General features: G+C 39.7%; 1 protein-coding gene across 3 annotated transcripts in view; it reads left to right on the plus strand.

Moving 5' to 3' along the window:
- The window catches only part of EMSY (EMSY transcriptional repressor, BRCA2 interacting), a 57,202-nt gene extending 41,615 nt beyond the window's left edge, over positions 1-15,587 (plus strand). Inside the window, exons 14-20 of one of the 3 annotated variants that reach the window (XM_084631541.1) lie at positions 1,791-1,955; positions 2,221-2,376; positions 4,356-4,415; positions 5,686-5,840; positions 8,347-8,910; positions 9,756-10,268; positions 12,420-15,587. In XM_084631541.1, the coding sequence (XP_084487667.1) occupies positions 1,791-1,955; positions 2,221-2,376; positions 4,356-4,415; positions 5,686-5,840; positions 8,347-8,910; positions 9,756-10,268; positions 12,420-12,614 (1,808 nt within the window). In that variant the 3' untranslated portion in view covers positions 12,615-15,587. The remainder of the gene's footprint in view (positions 1-1,790; positions 1,956-2,220; positions 2,377-4,355; positions 4,416-5,685; positions 5,841-8,346; positions 8,911-9,755; positions 10,269-12,419) is intronic. The other 2 variants (XM_084631539.1, XM_084631540.1) reach the window with 2 other exon arrangements.
- Positions 15,588-19,065: the final 3,478 nt, after the last annotated feature.

The following is a 19,065-nucleotide window of genomic DNA, read 5'->3' on the forward strand; positions in this document are numbered from 1 at the left end:
TGACTCAGGATGCTGGTCTGGCACTCCCTCCCCAACATGCAGATTCTGGGTCTCCAAGCGTGCTTCCTCAATGGCTCTCAGGAATAGAGGGATCCTGGTCATCAAAGGTACACCTTTTTAGAAAAGAACCTGCAGGAATACTTACCTCCAGAAATGGATGAGATATTGTTTTTGGTGTAACAGTTATCAGATTTCACTCTTTTCCCAGGGGTACTGGATTACCTGTTGGAATTGAAAATGTTGGGTCTTTCTCTGAACTCCATTAGGATACCCTTAATGGCAATAACAGCTTTTCACACACCCATAAAGGGATTTTTGCTCTTTGCTCACCCAGCCAGAGGTTTGTCGAATCTCTCCCCACAAATAAGAGATCCTGTGTCTAGCTGGGACCTAAGCCTAGTCCTTAATTGCTTTTTAAAAGCATCCTTTTGAGCCACTGGCTATGTGTTCTTTGTTAAACTTATCAGTGAAGACAGCCTTTCTGGTAGCTATCACTTCTGCCTGAAGGGTTGGAGAATTGGGAGTTTTAATGGCAGATCCTTTCTATTTATGGTATTCACCAGAGAGAGATTCTCACTATGGGCCTATCGAAGATTCTTAACTAAGGTCATGTTTTTGTCCCAAAGCCACATTGGACTAATGAAGAAGCCGTATTCCATACCCTAGATGAGAGGAGGACATTAGCTTTTTACCTAGATAGGATCAAACCTTCTAGAAGATTTCCTAGACTATTTGTATCCATCGCAGACAGAAACAAGGGTTTGGTAATTTCAAAACAGGATAGATATCAAAGTGGATCTCTGAATGTATTAAGATCAGTTATGACCCAACTCATGTTCAGCCCCTTGTGAGACTGATAGTGCTCCTGTGAAATATACTATCTGCATCTATAGCCTAATTTAAGGATGTACCAACTGTATACATCTGTAGAGCGGCAACTTAGTCCTCTGTTCATACTTCTGATCACTATGCCTTGGTGCCTGCTGCAAGATCAGATGCTATAGGCAATGAAGTTCTCTCTCCTGTATTGGACTCTACTCTGAACCTCTTGCCTCCTTAGCGGATGCTCCCCAGGAGTCACCTGAGGTCAGGAATCCACAGGGACACTACTCGAAAAAGGAGAGGTTACTCACATTTTTGCAGTAACTGGAGCTCTTTGAGATGTGTCCCCCTGTGGGTGCTCCACTATCTGCCCTCCTCCACCTCTGCTTCAGAATCTCCTTTGGGGGACTTTGGTGGAAAAGGAATTGAGAGTGATTCGCCATATGGCCTCAGCACAGGGCACTAGGATGTGTGGGGCACACACACAGGCCAAACAGGCACTGCTCCAAAAATCTCCAATCAAAGGCGCAGGACGCATTGGCACCCGAAGTGAAGCACCCACAGGGGGACACATCTCCAAGAACTCCAGTTACTGCACAAGGTGAGTAACTTCTGCTTGCACATTGATAGTGTTTTTTGGGAACTCCTGGTTTTCAAGGAACTTAATGTGATCAAATTTAAAGAAATTAAGGCTTTTTTGTTCAATATTTGAATATTGACTAACTTGAATATCTGAACAGCTGAAATTTTCCAAAAAAAGTCAGCTTGAGGCAGACACTAAGAAAAACTTCAGTTTGAATAGTTAAAGTTTGGCAAGGTTTTATAAGCAACTGAAAATAATATTTTATAATGGAAAGTATTAGGCAACCTTAACAATAGGTGTTGCTACCAGCACCGCCTGTAATGAACACTGAATAAAAATGTTGTAGTTGGTTGATTCGATTTGTCCTCATTTTTCTGGGTAACAGATTCCCAGCCTGTCGTTCATGTGATTGCATCTAGAAGTCAGGATTGGTCAGAACATGAAATTGCTGTGGACACCAGCCCCACAATAATTTATCAAGATGTATCCAATGAATCGCAATCAGCTACTTCTACAATAAAAGCACTGCTGGAACTTCAGCAGACAACAGGTATGTGGGTGTTTGGGATCACTTTGAATCATGTTAATCAATTGCATTGTTAAAATAACTATATTTTACATTTTTGTAGATGAAAATTCTGTATTTTTGCTCCTGCAAGTGTTCAGCTTGGAAGTACGGTATATCTTGATTATGTCCCACTTCCTTGGGACGGTTTGATCCTCTTATCTATCTGTATTTAACTTTAGTTGGAATCTATTTTACTAAAAGGTGCATTTCCTCTTCTCTTCTTCTCCCCCCCCCCATCTTTAAACAGTGAAGGAGAAGTTAGAATCAAAACCAAGACAACCTACCATTGACCTGAGCCAAATGGCAGTTCCTATTCAGATGACTCAGGAGAAGAGGCATTCTCCAGAAAGCCCTTCCATTGCTGTGGTAGAATCAGAATTAGTAGCTGAATATATCACAACTGGTAAGTGGCTACAAAACATACTATGAATGCTAGAATTAGGATGGCTGGTTTTCAGTGGAAAGCCTTTTTGTTGTTTTTATTGTTGCTTGTGGGGCAGGGGATCAGTATTTTCTGTCTTCCTTTCATTATAGTATTTCTGTAGAGGAAATTCATGCTAGTCTTCTTCCACTACTTTGAGGATACATCAAGGGGCATGGGATGCTTCTGCTCTTCCCTGGTAGATCAGAGAATGTGCATCTATCTATTTCTGGTGTAAAATGAAACAAAAGATCATTGTTTCAAGGCATATCATTTAAACATACTCTGATCTGGTGGTGAAAGGGCAAAGTGCCCTTGTTGATGTCTTTGGGGAAAACTCTTGGGAAGGAAAAGTAGAAAATGAAGCTCAGGATTCATTATATGGCATATCTGTTGTGAAAGGGTAAAAGACTTCTTGCAGAATTAGTTCACCCAACTTTGTGGAATTCAACTCACTTAATGATACTGAGCAGGTAGCCTTTTTTTGGCCAGGTGGGCATCTTCCATTATAATTGCCATCCTCATGATATAGTGGGTAAGTACATTTTGTGTTTGGGCTGGTAAAGTTTTCTGTATCCATTTTGCAGTGCCAAATTGGAAGTTTTAGGCATAGAGTAGGTCAGTTAAGGTTAGTGAAAGCTGAATCCCAATAATAAGTGTGATGTGCCAGTTTGAAGCATCTTTCTAGTCCTCATGTTGCATCAGTCCTTCAGTGTTTTTCTCTGGACATGTGTCTAATTTAAACTATATCTCCCATAAACTGGAACAGTCTCGTCTGCCCCTAGACATTTGCACCATTTAATAAATTCAGTGTGAAAGGGTTAGCATGTTTAGCTTCTTAAATTCAGCACTTGAATGAATACTCTACATGCTTGCATTTTGCATTTCCCAATTAAGTTTTAACTGCGGTGAAAATGTCTGTTTAAAAACAGGATAAAGCTTGTTTATATTCAAATATATTTAAAATATGATTTCAGTGTTTTTAGTATTAAAGTCTAATCTGGTATTTCCATTTTTCATTTTCCCTTCCCTCCTTCCCCCTCCACTTTTGCCCCCTGGTATCCAGATTTAAGTTGGATGGGACTTTTTTTTATACTGCTTACTGTATCTGGCTTCAATTGTGAGTGAGAGAGTCATAACTCCAATGGATCCCTGGTGGGAAAGCATTGACTTAATATTAAAATGTTGTTTGAATAACAAGAAGTATAAGAAGTATTTAATAACAAGTAAGCGTACATTATAACATTATTAAACTGATCACCAGTTGTTTGAAGGTCAGTCATATTCCCTGACATCACCATACACTGTGTGTTGTATGTTGTATTCGAGTGTTCAGTTTCCTCCAAGATCTACGGGAAAAGTCAAGTTGAACTATGTATATATTTTAAGTCAGTGCTTATAAAAGATCCCCATTCAATATTCGTGTAGTCTGAAGTCCTCTTTATCCACAGATCCAGGACAACAGATGACAGCAATTAACGCTTTCCTGAACTTAAAATAATCAGTAACTTAAAACTGGGGGTTTTTTTACAGAGCTCAAAGTGATTTACAGAATTACAGGGAATGTGCATGGTAGGGGTCATTTGCTTTTCCCACCAATTAAATGCAACCAACCATGGGTTGGACAGCAGCAGCCTTCGTAACAGCATACAACTACAGTTACTTCACCAGTTCCTTCCCATTTGAATTTAAGGAACGGGGGTCATTGAATGTGTATATGAAACAAATAAGTATGCCACTAATCCCACAATAGGTAGATTTTCTGCTAAAATGATAAGCAGTGAAATAATGTACTATACTGACATTTATATGTTGTGAATTTTTATACATGCACCTAGAGCAAAGGTTTTAGGTACATTTTAAATAAATCTAAATAGCTGTTGGGCTTCAGTATTAACACCCATTGAATTGAATGGGGCAGTTCACACCTCTTAGTATTATCATTTTTTGTCTGTCTGCAGACTCAGGAAGACAACTCTGTATTGGTTCACATTCGGAAGAATTTCTACACAACCATATAGGTTAGAAACTTTATTTTTAAATGAAGTTTTAAATTCTGTAGAAACTGTTGGGGATATCCAGTAATAGCTAGTACAGCATGAAAGGCAATGCTGAGTTTATCCAACCCCATCTCGGAGTGGCAAGTTAACTTTCCATATTCATCCAAACTTTGGCCTCCCTTCTAACTACCAGAAAATATTGACTTCTAGTCACTGTCAGTTAATCTGGATATAATCATATTCCTCTGAGCCATCCAGTACCATACCATATTTTCTAGTACCTGATGCATTTAGGAATAAGTTAATTAAAGCAGGTTTCAGAGTGACAGCCGTGTTAGTCTGTATTCGCAAAAAGAAAAGGAGTACTTGTGGCACCTTAGAGACTAACCAATTTATTTGAGTATGAAGTGAGCTGTAGCTCACGAAAGCTTATACTCAAATAAATTGGTTAGTCTCTAAGGTGCCACAAGTACTCCTTTTCTTTTTAATTAAAGCAAATATCTACATAATGGTATGAGTAGGTATAAGCTAATTTGGGTTCTCCATTGATGCTGTTGTCTTATGCTGTTGACTGCTTTGTTAGATAATAGAATAAATCATTATCTGACTTTAGGACTATTTCACTTTGACCACCCATCTGGTTAATTATGGAGCCAAAACTGTAGCCCCAAAGTTGATGTGGTTCTAGTCTGATAAGTGACTCTAAAAACAGGTATGATGGGTCTATGTTGTCTCACTGACTTCTGAGAAAATTTGCTCAAATTCTTTACAAGTAAACACTTTCTAATTGCCAGCCCTGTACATTTAACGTAAGGTTTGAGAGTCCTAAAGTGTTCTCATTCTCACATGTGATCAGTAATTTTCTGTAATCACATTTTGGCATTTTTAGTTATGTCTGTGCAACTGCATTGCCTTCAGTGGAGTTACAAACATGTAACAGCATAATTTGGACTCCAGAATGGTCCGTATTGATGATGTATGAAAGAACCCGGAGCACAAATTCAGTTTGCAGGACTAGCATTTGGGAGGTGGAGGACATTTTAAAACTGAGCTCACACTTGCTCAGAAATCACTGAAACAAACACCGGACCCCATGATGCTATTTTTAAGATCCTTCTCAGAATAGATCTACACTTTAAGATTGAAGCTAGCATACAGTAAAGGACTTATTTCATACTCAGATTTTTATTTCATCCGTATTTGCTTTCACTTGAAGGTAAAAGAACAAAGCAAGTAGCTTTAGCTACTACAGTTAGTTCTGGGGAAGTGCCATTGACCTCTTTACTTTCAGTCAGTCATCGGTCTCAGCCCCACCAGCAGTCATCCCAGCCCCAGAGGACTCTGCTGCAGCATGTGGCTCAGTCGCAGACAGCAACACAGACTTCTGTTGTGGTGAAATCTATCCCTGCATCTTCCACAGGCGCAATTACCCATATCATGCAGCAGGTTGTACCTTTTCTTTTCCAAACAGTCTGTGAACATAAGTAGGCTATGTGAATTATCTAGGGCCAGGTTTTGATTTGAATGCGCATGTCATGTTGGTTTGTCAGTGGAAACCCAAGCATAAGGACAGAATTTGGCCCATTGTGAGTTGCTGTTCCTTGAGTGTGGGACTAAAAAAAAGACTATCTAAGAATATCTTCCATGGTTGATTGCAATGCTGATGTAGCCATGTTGGTCCCAGGATCTGGGACAAGGTAGGTGGGCTAATGTCTTTTATCTTGAAAACTTGTACCTTTAACCAACAGAAGTTGGTCCAGTAAGGTATTACCTCTTGTATAGTAAACGGAGGAGTTGTTTTGTATATGCTACATGTTTGCTGTTGGCCATTTTGAAAGGAAGTTGCTGCCTACATGAGCCCTCTCTGTTTGTGTGGAGTCCACTTGACAGCAGTATAGGACTTGCCTGTCTCTGTACACAGTAATGAAAGGGGGAAGGGCCCTAAAGGTTCAGTGTTAGGCCTTGTCTACAGTACAGAGTTTTGTCGGCAAAACGCAGCGTTTGCCGACAAAACAGTGGAGGTGCACATGCTACAACCCTACTTTTGTTGGCAAAATAAAACCACCTTGACAAGAGGCATAGAGCTTTTTGCGATGAAGTTAAAGCGACAAAGCGTCATTGTAGACGCTGCCATTCGTTGTCACCATAACTGACCTCTCCCAGTATCCTGAGCATGCTGGCAGCAAAGAGCAAATCATTAAGTGGAATTCTGCTCTTCCCCAGCACTAGGAACACAGCAGCAGACAGGGGAGGTGGTGTGTGTGTGTGTGTGTGACTACAGTGCTGTGCAGAGCCAGGAAGGGGGGCAGGGGCTGATGGGGGCGTCCCCCTCCCCGTGTCTCAGGACTGAATGTTTCCGGCCACTGTCTGAACTTCGAGACAGCATGCTGACACACTCACTCTCCCACAACCCACTCTGTCTCTCTCCCACACCACACAAACCCTGTCACACAGTCACTCCTCCCACACACACTTCAGTTGAAAAGCTGCTGGCAATCTAGTAGGATTCCCATGGAATGATGGGATTGAGAAACCTGCATCATGTGGTGCTGTACCTGTCCCACGAGGCATTGCAAAGCCTTCCCAAAGCATTCTGCAGCCAGCTGCAAAGTGGGGTAGCTACCCACAGTGCTCTTCTCTCTGTTTCAATGTGAGAGCTGCTAGTGTGGATGCACTCTGTGAACACAAGGAGCACAGTGTGGACATGCAACAGTGGTTTAATTAAAGTGGCATAACTTTTGTTGACAAAACTCTGTAGCTTAGACAAGACCTTAATCTTGAAGCAGGGGAAGGAAAAGGAGCAGAATTGAGACCATAAAGAAGCAGGATGCCTTTGATTTGGAGCTTGGCTTTGTAAGGTGCCAAACTGCAGAGGCCTCTGGCAAATTCTCAACTTGCGAAGTCACAACTGTGAGACTGCTTTAAAAAGGGGGGATGAACAGCCCAAGTGAAAGGGACAACCCAGTAAAAAGCAGAGGAAGAAGCCTGTGGTGTGTTCTTGTTTAAATAGTTTAATTTTTTTTATCTAATTCAAGAATTAGCACTTCTGTTATCTGTCAGCAGTAACAAAAATAAAGCTACTCTAGTTTTTTGAGATCCCCTGGGTAAATGTACACCACTCACTTTTTATATAGTTCATATTTAGATAAGGTCTGTCGTAAAGCCTCTGCAGAGAGCATCTGTAGAGGTAGAATTTTGCTGAATGAGGCTACTTAGTTATTATGTAGGATTGTGTACACAACATGTAATAAGACAGTGTTTGTGTCCTCCCCCCCCCAAGGAACTTAGTCCAACTCTAATGTGATATACGGGACTGTAGTTTTGGTGTGTGTGAAGGTACAGACATGGCAGTGGTGAGGAAATCAACGCAGGAAGAACTGGATCTGAAAAGGAGAGAGATTATGCTTTGGTGCATGGGAAATGGGGCAGGCTCCATGTGTAAAAAGTAGTGTAGAAGAAGTCACCAAGAAGCATGAGAGGAGACAGTGTTAGGAAACAGAATCAAAATCTCTTAAGATAATAGGTTCTTGTTAAAGCTAGGAACCATCTATTCACCAACCTAAGATCTCTGTTGAATCAGCCAATCCCTTCCATTTCCCATTCAGACATCATGGAGTTTGAGGTGATCTGAATCTTAATCTTTCAAATGTAAGAACAACCTAAGCTTCACTGAGGGCAAGACATCTACAGTTAAAAGGCAGGCAGTGGGTGGAACACCAGGGCTTAGCTTGTTATGGTATGGAAATAGCCATTGAAGTGCTATGGCTTTGGGAACTCAGCATCTTAGGGTATTTCTGCTTTTATACATGAGTTGGATGCCTGAAGTCCTGTGACCTATTCTGCTTTTAAAACAGTCCAGTTTAAATATTCTGTAATGTCACTAGATTTGTGTATTCTGCAGTAAATTAGATGATGTCTCATAACTTTTTCATTTGTAACTTTTTTTATTAAGGCTTTAAGCAGCCACACTGCATTTACCAAACACAGTGAACAACTTGGAACTGAGGAAGGAGAAGTGGAAGAGATGGATACCCTAGATCCTCAGACTGGTCTGTTTTACAGATCTGCCCTGACGCAGTCACAGGCACAAAAACAGCAGAAACTGAGTCAACCACAGCTGGAACAGACTCAACTGCAAGTGAAAACTCTGCAGTGCTTCCAGACTAAACAAAAGCAGACCATCCACCTGCAGGCTGATCAGATCCAGCACAAACTCCCACAAATGCCCCAGCTTTCTATCCGGCATCAAAAGCTAACCCCACTTCAGCAAGAGCAAGCACAGACCAAACCAGATGCACAGCACACCCCACACCACATGATGGCCAAAGAAAGGCAACTCCCTACCTTAGTGGCCCAGCCACAGCAAACTGTAGTACAGGTGCTTGCAGTAAAAACCACGCAGCAGCTGCCCAAACTGCAACAGGCACCAACGGCACAAAAAATCTACGTGCAACCCCAACCCCCCCAGAGTCAATTGCAGCTACCTGCCTCTTCAGAGAAACAGCCCGCCAGCCAGGTAACAGAATATTGATAGCATGCAAAATAAAACGTCGCTGTTCAAGGAAAAATCCAAACACCAACCCAGTTGCTGTAGCCGTGTTTTCTCCTGGCAAGAGAGAACTCCTCATTACGCTGGTATTAATTTCCCCATCAGAAGGTTGACACTAGGAAAGAGAAGCACATGTTGTTATATAGGGAAAAAAAATCCATAGAGCTCACAAGTCAATTTTGTTGGACAGTTTTTTGTGAATTTCTGCAACCAACAGTGCATGGAATTTGCCCCTAATTTCTTTTATTTTTTTGGGTATAACATATTGATTTCCGTTCCCGTAACATTTAAAAAAAATGCGGTGGAAATAAAGACGAATACAGTGCAGTCTCCCAAGGATCTCCATTGTACGTCTTCCTTGGTAGTTTACATCACCATCACCCTTCAGTTAAATAATTTTACCTAGAGGAGCAATTTTACTTTCCTTGGGAGGGGAAGATGTAAAGACTGAGGAAAATGAAATACTGTATATGTATTTTAATTAACTCCAAAAACCTACTACTCCCCAGCCCCTTGAAGCATATATAAAATAATAAGGGATTAATATACATCACATGGGGATATAAATCCCAAAAGAAAATGAGGCTGCTGTGATATTCTGCTAGAAACTTTGTCTAGCAGTCCAAACACTACCTTCCCCAGGCTTCAATTAAATGTTATCGTATCACTGCTGATTCCTTTCTTAAAACACTGAGCTTCAACTGTCTTCCTAATAGCAAGTATGTTGTTTGTGCCGTATTGTCCAGATAAATATTGATTAGGTTTAAATAAAAAAATAGCTGTAACATGCACAACAAAAATTTGATTTTCAGGTGCAGCAGCCAATTATAACTCAAGGATCCACTGTTACAAAGATAACTTTTGAGGGGCGACAGCCTCCTACTGTTTCAAAGGTAGCAGGCGGCAATTCTGTGCCCAAACTGGCATCGCCAGTTACAAGCCTATTTCCCATGCAGGCATCTGTGAAGACAGCAGTAGCAGACATTTTGAAAATGTCTATGATGGAAGCTCAGATTGACACAAACATAGAACATATGGTAGTGGATCCCCCAAACAAGGCCATGTCCACTAGTAAACTCGCTAGTGAAGCAGAATCATCACCTTGTATCCAAGTGCCAAGGGTGACTGCAGTAGGCATGACGGCAACTTCCATCTCTCAGCAACTGAAATGTAAAGAGTCCTGTTCAAGTCCTCCTGCTGCTGATCCTGCTTTAACAGAGAAGAAAATGGACGCACAAGAAGTGCCTTCAACAAACCAGTTTATACACATTCAGAATATATCCCAAAAGAAAGCTGAAGAGATTTCATCTGAAATTATTATCCAGGTAAGAGAAGAGCAGAGCAAATAAAGGTAAAAAAAAAAAAAAGCAGCTGTTTCTAGGTTTATGTCTCTAAAGCCTAAATAGCATCTGAATAATGTTCAAGTATTTTTTTCCTTATTTTGGTTCCACTCCAAAACAGTACGTGATTTAAGAATATAAAAATGTTTGGCACTTGTTTATTAAATTGGCAATGAGTTGTTAAATACAATTTCTCAAACATGCTGGTCACTGCATTCCTATTGTCTGTCTCCTGAGCATTGTAAGTGTTCTGCTTTGCTTTCCCATTAAGGAAACAAAACAAACTTGCTAGATATTCCAAATCACCTTCTAACTGAAATGCTTGAACATGCAACTTTTGCTGTTACCATGGAGATATGATTTGTGCCCTGTTTTTTTTACAGCGTCTAACAGTCTTACCTGTTTTTTAGTGTAAAACTTTCTTCAGCATAAAGGCGATATAGTAGAATCTCATTAATTCAAACTGACTGGGAGACCTTTTGCAAATTAGTAAATAAGGGCCAGATTCATCAAAGCACTTAAGTACATTATTAACTTTATGCATATGAGTAAGTCTCATTGATATGAAGTCAACAGGACTGCGTACATTCTTAAATTAAGCAGATGCTTATGTGCTTTGATGAATCAGGACCTAAGTGAACAAATGTGAAAATGTTCATTTATTCAAATTTAGTTTTATTTTAATACTTTTTAACGTACTATTGTATTCCATAGTCTAGATTGTCAAAGTATTGAAATTTTAAAAATCTGAAATCTCACTTACAGTACCCTAATTATACATAAGTATAAGTACATAAAAGGTTGTTATAAGGAGAGGGAGAAAATTTGTTCTCCTTAACATCTGAGGGTAGGACAAGAAGCAATCTACTTAGTGGCAAAGGTAATTTAGGTTTGACATTAGGAAAAAATTCCTAACTGTCAAGGTAGTTAAGCACTGGAATAAATTGCCTAGGGAGGTTGTGGAATCTCCATCACTGGAGATTTTTAAGGGCAGGTTAGAAACACACATGTCAGAGATGGTCTAGATAATACTTAGTCCTGCCTTGAGTGCAGGGGACTGGACTAGACTAGATGACCTCTCGAGGTCTCTTCCAGTCCTACACTTCTATGATGCTATGATACTGACTCATTGCAGAGAAGTGGACAGAATGCCATTGTGTTTTTATGCAGTGTTTGAATTAGAGATTTTATTGTATATTATATACACTTGTTATGGTGAAAAATTGTAATGAAAACAAATACGCCAACTTTGATTTATTTATAAAGTTTACAAATGTTTTGAATTATTTTGTAATATTTTCCTTGAAACTAAGTAGTTTTTCTAGGAAATACTCAGGTTTTTGTATCTCTTGAGGAGTGAGGGCTAAGAGATTGATTATTTTACTCTACTACATCTGAATATCATAGATATTTATATGATGCTAATCACCATAGTATTTAGGTGTGGTTGTGATGTCTGGGTAATTTCAAAATCAAAATACCTATCTGATGATCAATTTAATAATTAAAATGTAGATATATTTTCCATATGATCTAGAAATTAAAAACAAAAAACAATTTAGTCATTTATTGTATTCGTTTGTTACCATAGTACTTTTATCAGTCTAAATCTATTATTCTTTCTTTGTATTAATCCAACCAGTTTCAGGAACCAATTGTGCAATATGTTGTACATACTACAGTCAGAGAAGTCTCGACCCCAAAATACTTAATCTAAATAGACCGAACATACAGAGAGTGAGTGTGTGTTGCCCCTATTTTACAGATGGCCCCGATAGCAAAGGGATTAAGTAACTTGTCAAAGGTTACACAGGAAATCTGGCGGAGCTGGCAACTGATCCCAGATCTTTTGAATCCCAGCCAACTGCCTTAACCACATGACTATCCTTTCTTTAACTGTAATAATTTCAACTTATCCTTCAGTGAAAAAATCCTGCAAAATGCTTTAATGCTACATTTAATTTAGCAATATTGTAACAATAGGGTGAAAACAAACTTATTGACTTTGGGAAAGTGTTTCTGGGATTCTTACAACTGTTTAATAGGCATGAGTATCTTTTTTTATTTAAACATACAAATCCTTAACTCACTTAATCCAAAACTGCATATTAAAACTTCATTTTTTCTTTCCTTTAGACTATCCCTCAATACTCCATCCCTTGTCACTCCAGCTCCAATGTGGTAGTGGAACCCAGTGGGCTCCTGGAGCTCAATAACTTTACTAGTCAACGTCTTGATGATGAGGAGACAGCAATGGAACAAGATGTGGACAGCAGTACTGAGGAAGGCACTGAGCCCAGCCCTTCTCAAAGTTCTGCTGAACAATCCTAATGAATTGGGACACTGGAGTGCACTTTAAATTCATCTTGGCAGTTGAGTGTCCAAGATGTCCTTGTATTGTGATGTATTAGAGCACTTTGCCTATTAGAGTTGTTCTTTGGACCCTTGAAGCATCAGTGTGTTTTAACAAGACAGTATTGCAGAAACCACATCTTAAAATTGTTTCCAAAAAGATGTAGTTACCAAGATATGGTAAACCAGTGACAGTGGAATGTATGTCTTTAAAAAAAAAGAAAAAAAAAAAAGGCAAATCTACAGTGAATTGAAAAGATTGAGTAGAAGTTCTTGCTATGAAGCTCTTGACCAGATACTGAAACTTTTCAGTAAAAAGGGACCTTTTACTTTGCCGTGTCTTTCTTTTTGTAGCTATTGAGCGAAACACCATCACAAAGAATGTTTAGTGGATATTTGTATTTTTAAATAGCGTGTGAGATAAAAGGTATCTCTGACCCGTACTGGAAAAGCCCCAAGAATTTCTGAATTGGTTAGTGTTCTTGCACTTGAGCTCAATTAATGTTCATATTTTTAATAAGCATAAAATATAGTTTATTTTTTTAATTACTTGTTGGTGACTGTTTGGACATAAGCAAAATCACTAACAGGTAACATGGTTTGGTGGATTTTGTTTTCATATATTGCAAGAAATATGCTAGTTTAATGTACAAAACATTTCTTTTTGTGTCACAAGCACATGAAATGCCCATTTAGTCTAATTAATTAACCTCTGATAATTTATTTAAATGCAATGATTTAAAACCAGGCCAAGTTGCTTAACTAGTTCCTGTTAAACAGGCAGATGTTTTCATTCTAATGCTGTGGGGTAGCAGAAATGTATTATGGTTTAAAACAAATGTTTAGAGTTTGGGAATATTTGGTTCATTATCTCATAACTTCAGCCTGTTGTATTCAGATGCAAGCTGAGGCTTTTAAAGATCTATATTTTACTCTTACATGCTGTTTTTTAAATGACCATTTTGGAGGTTTAAAAGCTTAAATTGATTAGTTGTATGTTTCAGAGGTAATCCTCAGCCTTATGACTTGACTTGTTCAAGCAATATGTTGGGTTTTTATGATAGTTAAAAGCCACGGAGAGAGATTTGGGTGCAGGTGGAATGACAGCAGAGGCTGTTTTAATACATTCTGGTAATGAAGACAATACTTTTCTTTTTTTAAAAAAATGTATATAGAAAAGTTTTTTTAACCATTTTGTATAGATTTCATTATAAATAAGCATTTTAAGACTTTGACATCTCATTCAATTGTACATACATCTATCAGCGTAACTGCCCATTTTTGGTGCTGAAGTACTACTGTAAGTATAATTCATCCAAAGTATAATACAGGTTTTGCGTCAGTCTTTTTTAAGATGTGATTTTACTGTTGATATTGTAGTTTTTTAAATTCCAATAGAAGAAATGCTCATCAGACTAAAATACAAAGCCTAAAAAGATTAACATATTTGTCCTGAACATCTATGTACATAACACTGTAGTCTCCTGTAGATGGTGCTGTTGGTTCTCCTTTTAGCCGCTCTTAGCAGTTGCTTCAGTTATAAAGTCCTTGTGACTTTCATTTTTGTTCTGTTTTGTCTGTTAATTATAAGCCTAAATGGCAAATTTTTATCTTTTATGATGGCAAAGAGAAATGTTCAGTCTGAATATTATGGAAAAGCTGAACATAGTTGGGTAAGAATTGGATTGTCTTCTCTGCATCACCTACATGTTACAACATTGAATACTGTGACAAGCACTTGTTCCTCCACTTTATTTTACATAACATTAGAAGCACTCAGGTTGGAGAGAAGAGAGAATATATGAAATGGAAAATACCTTACGCCTTTTTTTCTAGTTAAAAATTAATACAGAAATATTGTCATTCTAGATGGTATTTCGGTTTTAATAGCTGTGTGTGTTTCTAGAACAGAGGTACTTAAAGTATGGCCACAGCCACCAAATGCTGTGACAACAGAGCTTGACAAGAAAGATGACAACAAAGCTTATCAACTGCAGATTTTATTGCTAGTATATTCAAGCAAGCTGTCTTTTCTAGTCATCTGGCATTGAAGGGGTTAGTATGAGCCTGTTCTGTATATTTACTGTTCATAAAATGGATGTAAAATTCTGTGCAGATGAGATGAATCGCTGTGGCTTGTGCCAAGCTGTTGTCACTCGTGGTCTTACAGTATATTGGATGTCCGTGTTATAGGCTGAGCTAAAGGGAGGAGAGAAGAAAGCCCCTGTCAGTATTTCTGTTGCCTCACTATAAAAAGTTTACAACTTTGCCATAAAGTATGGCTCCACGCTTAAATTCATTGTCTCTATGTAACTTTAGATGGCTGCTCTCCTTTCTACAAACAGATTTTAAAAAATCAAATGAAGTGTTAAATTTATCAACACTCATAGCATATTACACAATTGAAGTTCTGGCCCAATTGTGGTTTCTTGACAGAAAAGTTTATATTGTGGTGGTCTTGTTTTAAGATAGCTGCAAAGAAGTTTTTAGAGAAGCCCATGAAACAGGGTTATATCTATAGTGAAATTATATTTTGCACTTACAGTGTCATTTCCTTTCACTGAACCTTTATAAACATGAAGACTCTCAACACCTCTGTTATGAGAGGTAGATACTTTACAGATTGGTAAACTGAGACGCGTGTTAACTGTCTTGCCCACAGATATACACAACGTCTGTTGGGTAGACAGGAAAAGAATGCTGATATCCTAACTCCCACCTTTATGCATTAACCTTCAATTCAGATTGCCTTCTTTCCTAATCCTTTCCCAAACCAGTTGTGAATTGAGGCCCAAAATTGTTTGGTTTATGATCTTTGGTGAATATGCTGGAATTAGTAATAGTTTCATTACAAAGAAATTTACAAGTTAACAGGCTTTGATTCAGCACCTAAAGTCCAGACTATGTTTTGTGTTTCAGTTACAGTAGCTGAAAGTAGAGTATGTCATCCATTAAATTTCCTTTGCTTTCGTGGTTACTCTTCACATCCTTATCATAGCTATACTGAAATAAAACATGTACTCTTTAAGTTGCCACGTCCAACAAACAATCGCTGTCGCTATCTGCCAAAGGTATATGCTTGAAATTATTTTCAGTTCACTCTTGCCAGATAAGTTGCATCTTCCTTAAATGGAAGAGATTTGATTTCCTGCCTGTCTTTTGCAATGGAATAGCTCAAAAATGAGCTGTGTAGAATTGCTTATTTTTGTTTATATTAATAATTGGTGTGTTGTAATCAAAGGAATGGAAAATTCCTTACCAAATTTCCTTTCTGCTAGGAGTATCTCCCACAATTCTGCTACACATGGGCTGTTTCCCTCCTCTCTGGAGTTCGCAGAGGTGGTTCAAAGCTGCAGCACAGTGTGTGCTGGCCATCCCCACTTCTGCTTGCTGCCTAATTAGTCATTCCAAAACTGTAAAATTCATGAAAGAATATTAATAACAATAACATCATGCTAATTCATTAATTATGTACAGTAGATGACTGCGTACATAGTAATAATCCATATAAAATGCTGACCCTTGGCTGTAAAGCTATCCACGATGGGTAGAATTGTGGGAGATGCTGCTAATAGAAAGGAAATTATCAGGCAAGACATTTTCCATTGTGCAGCACAGTGTCTCCCACAATTCTGTCTCAAGTGTGCCACAGCTTCTTGGTCAGCTGCTGTGGTTTTTGAGCAGAATGAAGGATAACCTCCTGTCAGGCATGAAAAGGAGATTTCATTTTGGGGAGAAAAGATCCTGGAGTTCTCAGCACCACTTTGTCATTGTGGAATATACAGTAATGTCCCTGCACAGGTAAGTCTGCCAGCTCAGAAACTTGCCTAGCAGATGCAATGGCAACCAGAAAACTGGTTTTGATAGAGAGAAGAATGCTGATATTGAAGCCAGAGGCTCAAAAGGGTTGAGTGGTCAGGGTGTTCTGTGCTAATGGTAGATCCCAATTAAGAAAGATTGGTCTGATGGCTGGTCTAGCCAGTCTGACTGCTGAGAAATCTAGAAACCCGGGGGTTCGCTATCGGGGATCCTGAGGATCCTGTGAATAGAATGCTAGTAACCACTGATACCTGGAGTGATATGGTGTTGGGTTAAAGACATTAATACACACCTTGAAAAAAGCCCCGGATAGCTGGAATCCCTGGGTCTGTGTGCCCCTGGCACCAGATACTGAATTTGGTCCAGATGGAGAAATGGGCATTTAAGGTGGAGATTCCTGGATGAGAGCAAAGCCCCAATCACCCTGGAAGACAGGCCAAGTGCTACTGATGTTTTCCTTTCAAAAGCTAGGCTGTTAGATGAAGATGGTCTGGGTCCAGGTGGGGAAACAGACCTCACAAAAAGAAGTCTGGTATTGCTGGTAGCCATGACAGTGGTTCCAGTTCTAGCAGATCAGCAAACCAGGGTCTCCTTGGCCAGTATAAAGCTAACACTGTCATCTTTGCTTGTTCCCACTTTATGTTTTGGATCATTTGCTCTGTGAATGGGAAAGGGGAATGAATACAGCAAGCATCTGTTCCTAAGAACTTAGGGTATGCTTCCTTGGCAAAGTACTTCAAACATTTTGCATTTGGGTGCTGGAAGACCAAACAACTGCAAGATCAGTTTGAAGACTTTCTGGTTCAAACACCATTCTGAGTTGTTGACTTTGCATTTGCTGAGCCCGTCTGCCTTTTGGTTCAGCTCCACTTTTGTGTGAATCACTTTTAGGGAAGGGACAGACTTTTCTGCCTTATCTCATTATTTCTGCATGTAGTGCTGGGTTCCCTGTTCTTATAACCTACTTATGTATGCAACTGGAATTATTTTGTCTGACTGGACCGGGACATGATTTTCTACTAGATGGTTCTGGCACCTTCATAGGGGCAGTCTGAAGGCACAGAGCTCTAGGAGATTGATCCCATGGTCCCTTTCTCTGGTGGTTCCAGATGTTTTGAGTGGTTCCAGGTCCCAGATGTGCTCCCCAGCTCTACAGGCTGGCATCAGTTGTGTGAACCAGAGAGTCTGGAAGGCATATGGGAATGCGCTTATGAGCATTCCTTTGGACTGCCCATCATTTTAGGGAGTTGAGTACTTGCTTTGGGACCAGCATGTGATCCTTCATGCATTCCAGGGAGTGGTCCCATACTTTCAGTAATATGTCAGACACCTTATGTGCAGTCACACTCTTGGGATGATCCCTATGCATGTTTATGCAACCAGGGGGCCCACTAACTGAAGACAGTTGAGCATTTGTTGGCCTCATGCACTTTTGCAGTATAGATATGAGATACTGGATTTTCTGTAATCTGTCAAATAATGAGTAGACTTTTGCCTTCAAGGTGTCTATGTTCGCTCCCAGGTGAGTTATCCTTGTGGACAGAATCAAGGAATTTTCTTGATGTTTATTATAAAGCCATGCACTTACAGGAGATCCAGAATCCAAATCATAGCATTGTGCTCTCCAGCCTGGGTCGCAGCTCTGATTAGAATGTTGTCCAGAAACGGGTAATGGTGAGTACTCTGCAATCTGAGTCCGGCTATGATCACCACTAGCATCTTTGTGAAGACGCTCAGGGATAATGAGAGACTAAATGGCAGCATTCGGTACTGGTAGTGATCTGTTCCATAAGCAGATCTCAGTAGATTGTGGAGCATTGGCATATGGGAACACTGAGATATGTATCTGCCAGGTCCACTAAGGTTAGGAGGTCCCCTTAAATTTGGGATGAGACTGTGGAATCTAGGGTCTCCTTGCAAAATTTTGTTTTCTTCCACTTGTTGAATCTCTTGAAGCTGATAATGGTCTCTCTACCCCCAGTGCACTTCTGAACAATAAAGAAGATGAGGTAGAAAACCTCAACCTGGAAAACCTTTCTTCTAAGGGAACTCCTTCTAGTGCTGCTATGTCCAGGACATCTCATTCTGGACCAGTTTGTGCTTGGTGGAGTCACTGGAGCTGGGAAACTGGATAAAAAGGGGTGGGACGGAGCCTGTAGTTTATGGAAGTATTCCTGATTCACTCTCCCTCTTATCCATTGGTCTATAGTCAATGCACTCCTGTCCTCTGAAAAGTGGGAAATTCTGCCTCCTAGATTCAAGTTTAGCCAGAGGCACATTTCCTCGTCATGCTGGGCTCTTGGGCATTGTGAGACCAACTGTGGGTTTTCTGCTCAATCCTGGGTTCTGAGACTTGCCCTTGATAAATCTGCCATTCTTCCTCTGGTGGTACTCTGAGGAGAATAGGTGAAAGGAGTGTGTCTGCCTAAAAGCAGGTTTGTACTCTCAGAGCACTCTGCAGAGAGGGGAGGACCTAGCTTAGATTTAGCAGCATTTTCTGCCACTTTGTAATCTAGTTTTTCTCTAAAGAGGAGAGATCCTGTGAAATTAGAGGAATGTAGGACTTATTTGGAGTGAGCATCTACTTTCTAGGGGTGGAGCCATAGGTGTT

The sequence above is a fragment of the Lepidochelys olivacea genome, assembly GCF_965140295.1.
Source record: "Lepidochelys olivacea isolate rLepOli2 genome assembly, chromosome: 1".
Classification (NCBI taxonomy): domain Eukaryota; kingdom Metazoa; phylum Chordata; order Testudines; family Cheloniidae; genus Lepidochelys; species Lepidochelys olivacea.